This window comes from Octodon degus, unplaced genomic scaffold (assembly GCF_000260255.1).
Source record: "Octodon degus isolate 3935 unplaced genomic scaffold, OctDeg1.0 scaffold00032, whole genome shotgun sequence".
Lineage (NCBI taxonomy): Eukaryota > Metazoa > Chordata > Mammalia > Rodentia > Octodontidae > Octodon > Octodon degus.
The window spans coordinates 2271157-2277178 of NW_004524608.1; the positions used below are offsets into that span (position 1 = coordinate 2271157).

Below are 6022 nucleotides of genomic sequence, written 5' to 3' on the forward strand. Positions count from 1 at the left end.
CCTGATTTAAGCAGTCGGTCCAGGCGATCTGGCTTGGGGAGCGTTCTGCGGGAAAGGCGGGGGCTGCGGGTGGAAGGGGTGGAGGCAGGAGAGGTGGGCTCTGAGCTGGGGTCCCCACCATGGCCTATGTAGCCCTGCTGGCCTAGCACCTCCCGGGCACAGGCCTGGCACACATTGTGTGTACAGGGCAGCACCAGTGGCTGCTTGTACATCTCTTGACACACTGGGCACAGCAGTTCCTTCTCCATGTTCTTCATGCTCGTCTGTGGAGGAAGTAGGAGGCTGGGTCAGAGCTTGGACACTTGGGGCAATCTCAGTAGGCTCCTCAGCTGCCTTTAAAGATCCCATGGGTCTCAGGAAGGGGCAAGCTAAGAGACCTATGCCTTTGGCCAGGTACCTTCCTGGGCCTGCTTCGTACACCCTCCTAGCTCTCTGTCCCTTGCTTTTGGTTCTGGAGGGCTAAAGGTCCACAAGAAGGCATGACTGGAGCTCCAGCCTAGCTCCTCCCCCACCATTCCAGCTGCAGCCGCGGAGGGCAGCCCCCCTCACCTGTCTCCATCCTCAGTCTCTGGGCCACCGGCCTCTGGTTTTGATTTCAAGGACACCGTCCATTCTGGGCTCCGCGCGGGACCCCAGGCCCTTCCCTAGTAAACCCTACAAACGCGCCTCTCTGCAAAACCCAGCACCGCTTGCTCTTTAGCCTCCTGCCGCGGCTGAGGCCTGCGGCCGCCACAGCCTCCATCCTCCACCCTTCACTTCCCCATCCATCTTCTTTAGTGCCCGGTCCAACCCATTCCCTTTCGCCCCCTACACTCTGGCCTGCCTGTCCCTTCTTCCAGCGCAACCCCTTCCCCAAACTGGGTGGTGGTGGTAGTGGTGGAACAAGAGCCCCGCCTTCTCGCCCCCTCCCCACCGGAAGTAGCCCTCCCCCTTTTGGTGGCCGGGGTCCTCAGGCTACGCCCCACCCCCACACCTCACCTTGGTCCCTCTTTTCGCAGCCATCCCGGTCAGGGGCGCAGCTGACACAAAGGAGGGAGGGACAGGGAGGGAGGGAGAAGGAAGTGGTGGTGGGGAGCAGGGTTGGCACCGCCCATGGGAGAGCCGGGTACGGGTTGCCATGACAACCACAGGCTCGGAAGCAGCCCTGAGTGGGGGTGCAGTGGGGTGGGGTCTTGGGGAGGGGTGCAAATTGGGAATTGGACCCTGGGATGGCTTCTTCATCGCCCCCTACCTGTTCTCGGTATTCCTGGAAAATATCCAAACTCACACATGCCCCCTTCTCCTGGCATAGTTCCTTTTCCCGAACCCTAGTCCTGGGGCACTGCAGGCGGCTACCCCAGCCCACTGGCTTGTCCAGGCAGATCCTCGCAGCTCACATCCAGCCAGCGAGCGACAGCGCTCCACGGTACTCACCTCCCCTTGCCTTGGGGCTACTCTCTCATCCCTGCACCCGACCCTCGCAGTCGCTTCTGGCGTCACTAGCCATCGCTAGTTTACATCCCAGCACCTTCCTCATCCCTACCTGTTCAAGATTCCGGCTTGTCCGGGATCCCTTACACCCCCTCCCTTCCCCTGGACCCCACCTTAACTCACACTGATGCGGACCAGTGCATCCATGATGGAAGTGAAGGTCTGCATATCCTCACCCTCAGCCATGGCCCTACCGTGCCCGCCCGCCCCCGGGTGCCCGATCCTGGCTGCGGCTGCGAACCCCGGGCTCAATGCAGGAGCCGGGTGGGGGTGTGGGGAGGGGTGGGGGTGAGCTCTCACTGCGCATGCTCCAGGGACCAGCCTCAAACAGCGCCCGTCGGGGGTAGGGGGTGGGAAATAGTTCTCCCCACGTGGTTCTCAGGGTTCTAGAAAAGTGATGGGGGGGTTGGGTAACATGGAAAGGTATTGGCGGGGGGAATCGTTCCTTATATTAGAATTCTTCATTGGTCCCAAATCTTAACTGTATGAAGCGAAGGTTAGTTTCAGAGGAAGTTGAGCTTCAGGTGGGGAGCGCTACGTTTTGGGATTTGGCAAGGAGACGTTAAAGCAACGCGTATAGGACGGGGAAGTTTGAGGAACGTGCACTACAGATGGCATAAATGAGTGGATAAAAAGACAGAGGTGGGCTCGAGGAGAGAGGCTATGGGCCCAAGGAGCTGACATAGGGCAGCTATACAGAGAACCAGCCAATACGCCAGGTAGGCGAAGGCTCAGGACCAGGGCGGTGGCCGAGGGATGCTCTTTGACGACTTGCTTCCTCCGTGCCGGGAGAGGGCGCTGCAGCCCGATGCCACCAGGCTGAAGGAGGAAGAGACGGAGTGCAGCTAGTGGCAGCAGGGCTCTCACGCACGCGCACTGGGAAAGCGCCGGGTTCGGCTCCCCATTCTTGGCCAGAGCCGCTGACTGGAGCCACTGGCGGGGCATGATGGGTAACGGGACCCGCAGGACCCCCGGGATGGGCTGGCTGGGGTCGGAGTGGGGGCGGGCCGGTTTTCCCGGCTCTCTCAGTAAAGCTGACGTGTCCTAGGCTTCATTGAGGGAGCGGGCATTTCCACGGAATGGGAAAAATCGGGGCGTCTGGGGCTGGGGATCGCCGGGGTGCCCGCGGGCTGTGGGGAGCTAGGTAGGGTGTGGCTGCGGGCCCCGGAGCTTGGAAGTGGTCGCTCCTGGACCTGCCAAATCGGCCGGAGCCCTAAGAAGCCCGACGCTGACTCCATCCCTTGTCTTAATGCCTGACAGTGGTGGGCACTGGCACCTCGCTGGCGCTGTCCTCCCTTCTGTCCCTGCTGCTCTTCGCCGGGATGCAGATGTACAGCCGCCAGCTGGCCTCCACAGAGTGGCTCACCATCCAGGGCGGCCTGCTGGGCTCTGGCCTCTTCGTCTTCTCTCTCACGGTATCCTCCCTGTGCTGGAAGGGAGGATGGGCCCCGTAGGCTACTGCCCTTCCCCATGCAGCCCTGTGACCCTTGCCCACCCACCTCCTTAACTCCTATACCCAGGCCTTCAATAATCTGGAGAACCTGGTCTTTGGCAAAGGATTCCAAGCAAAGATCTTCCCGGAGAGTAAGTGCAAACATGGTGGTCGACTACTTGAACATTCTCACCTCCCCCAAACATGATGTGGTATTCAGTTTCTGGGTGTTTAGGTGGTAAAAATTGCTAAGGAGAGCCAGATGTGGTGGTACACCCCTGTAAGCTCTGCACACAGGAAAGCTGAAGCAGGAGAATCACTGTGAGTTCAAGCCTGAGCTACATAGTGAGACCCTGTCTCAAAAAAGTAAAAGTTGTTAAGGAGAAGTATGCCTACCAGAACAGTGAAGACAGATGATGCATTGTCTTTTTTTTTTTTTTTTTTTTTTTTGGCAGAACTGGGGATTGAACTCAGACCCTTGCACTTGCCAGGCAAGTGCTTATTCACTGAGCCATCTCCCTGGCCCCCAGATGATGCATTTGGACCCAACATTTTATCTAGCTCCGGACAGTGGAGCTGGAGAGAAATCTTCTGGAGCAGGAAACTTGCCCACTGGCCAGCTGCCAGGGAAGATTTCAGGGGAATGAGCAAGCTTGGGCTGATGCTTGGCACCCACTTTCATTCAGGAGGTGTTCTTCCTGCCTCCCCCCGAACGCAGCAGGACCAAGTTCACGGAAGGGTTGCAGTGAGAAGCCCATCTAGTATTAGTGAATTCTGTTTATCTCAGGAAATGGCGCAGAGCCTCAATATTAGACTTACCGAAGTTTTATGGCAGCAGGAATCCTGACCAAATTGTGATATCTGCTAGATTATTTTCTGTTTGGAATAATCCATGTTTAATTACTTATGTGATTGAGAATGGATGCTTTAATTACTTATGGAGAATTAAGTTTATAAGGTAAATTAGGCATCAAGGCCAGATCACCTAAGGAATGCCACATGCTCAAACCTTGGCAGCAGAAACCCTCTCCTGTGAAACTTTCACGTGGTAGAGCAAAGATCCATCATTTTTACCCTTATTTCCCTGCCTGCTTCTAGGTCTTGCTTTCTCCACCTAGTCCAATCACAAGCTTCCAGAGCTCCTTCCATCCAGTGGTCCCCAGACCTCTGTCAATGTCATTTCTACATGTATCATTGTCATTTATTTATTTTTTTTGTGGAACCGGGGATTGAACTCAGGCCCTTGGGCTTGCCGTGCAAGTGCTTACTCTACTGAGCCATCTCCCCGGCCCTGTTTTGGTTTTCTGAAACAGAGTCTCTCTACATAGTTTAGGCTGGCCCCAAACTCATGGTGATTCTCCTACTCAGCCTCCCAAGTGCTGGGATTATAGGTGGGTGCCACTGTGCCTGACATCATTTATTTCTGAAAGCAACTTGTTCAGAGGCAAAGCTCATGTCTCTCTTTGACTTTTCTGCCCTCCCACTTCTCATTACCAGATGATTTTTTTTTTTTTTTTTGACAGTCTTATATAGTTCAGGCTGGCCTCCTGCCTCAGCCTCCTGAATGTTGGGATTACAGATTTGTGCCACCATGTCTGACTCATTATGAGATGATCTGATGTCCTAATATCCTTTTTTACTTCTGTAAGTGGATGTATCCACACACTCTGCCATCTACCCTGTGTCCAGGAAGACCCTCAACTTGTATCACTATCACTGGTCAGTAACGTAATAAGTCAGCTCTCCCTTACTGGCTTCTATTGGAAACTGGTGGTAGCCCTCTTTCCTAAATGGAGACGAGTGTTGCCCTTCAGGGTGTGTATTGCCTTTTTTTTTTTTTTTTTTTCCTTTTTATGGGGGACAAACTAGTGAGATTTGGGGCAGAGCAGGTAAAAAGCACCAGATTTCTCCTAGTCTCTGTGTACTAATGCCTGGTATTTCCATTCAGACCACCACATGACTGTTCTTGTCCACTCTTGCCTCTAGTTCTCCTGTGCCTCCTGTTGGCTCTCTTTGCGTCTGGCCTCATCCACCGAGTCTGTGTAACCACCTGGTATGTGCCTGACAGTTGGGTAAGGGTGCATCCTATTGCATTGTTTTTTTGGCACTGGCTCCTACTACGATGGTGCCAAGCTTCCCCTGCCCTGTACTGCTGCCTCTGTTCTCCCTCCTTTACCCTTCCCCCTTCTGTTTTCCCAGACCATTTTTCCCAGGATCCTTTCGGACATGAAGAATGTCTGTCCTGGCAGTAGCCTAGCAGCACACTTACTGATGCTATGATCTTTCTGTCTTCAACCTGCAGCTTCATCTTCTCCATGGTTGGTCTGTACTACATCAACAAGATCTCCTCTACCCTGTACCAGGCAACGGCTCCAGTCCTCACGCCAGCCAAGGTCACCGGCAAGGGCAAGAAAAGGAACTAACAATGTCCAATAAAGTTTTTGTACTTCTGTGAGTTATGATATATTGTGAATTTCATCTGTGAGTGCCTGCTTGGATATACAAAATGTTTTGTTTGTTTGTTTTTGGTAATAGGAATCCAACTCGGGACCTTGTGCTTGCCAGGCAAGCCTTTGTACCACTGAGCTGTACCCCCAGCCCCTTTGGATATGCAGAATGTTAAAACAAATGGTCACCTACACTTTGCAGATCTTGGGGATGGTGTACTTTCCCTTCCTCTAAGGTTCATTTTATTTATTTATTTATTTATTTATTTATTTATTTATTTATTTATTTTTGTGGAACCAGGGATTGAACTCAGGCCCTTGCGCTTGCCAAGGAAGTGCTTATTCCACTGAGCCATCTCCCTGGCCCCATAAGGTTCATTTTATTGAATGTTTATTGAGTGCTATCTGCCAAGCACTTTGCAAGAGAGGCCCCTCAGCCTTGCACTGTGCCATGGGGTCCACGTGGGCTTTGTTGGGCACCTTGCCCCTTCTGCTTCAAGTCCATAAGATTGCCCCCCGGACCCACCAGCTCTACTCCAGAGTGAAGGTGTCTATGTTTGTAGAGACTTCCCAGGTTAATCATCACCGTCCCAGCCTCTTTGTTCTGGTACTTCATGTCCCCACCCCAATGATGTTTTCTTTTTGCTTGTTTTGCTTTAGTATCAGGGATCAA

General features: G+C 53.4%; 2 protein-coding genes across 2 annotated transcripts in view; one reads left to right on the forward strand and one right to left on the reverse strand.

Moving 5' to 3' along the window:
• The window catches only part of Trim46 (tripartite motif containing 46), a 12426-nt gene extending 10770 nt beyond the window's left edge, over positions 1-1656 (reverse strand). Inside the window, exons 1-2 of the mRNA XM_004629940.2 lie at positions 1594-1656; positions 9-263 (exon numbers count right to left, since the gene is read on the reverse strand). Coding sequence (XP_004629997.1) covers positions 9-263; positions 1594-1656 — 318 coding nt within the window. The remainder of the gene's footprint in view (positions 1-8; positions 264-1593) is intronic.
• Positions 1655-5357, forward strand: Krtcap2 (keratinocyte associated protein 2). The gene is made up of 6 exons (XM_004629779.2): positions 1655-1734; positions 2296-2420; positions 2731-2885; positions 2991-3054; positions 4889-4955; positions 5205-5357. Exons 1-6 carry the CDS (start codon positions 1655-1657, stop codon positions 5323-5325), a joined length of 612 nt encoding a protein of 203 aa, XP_004629836.2. The 3' UTR covers positions 5326-5357.
• The last annotated feature ends 665 nt before the right edge of the window (positions 5358-6022 follow it).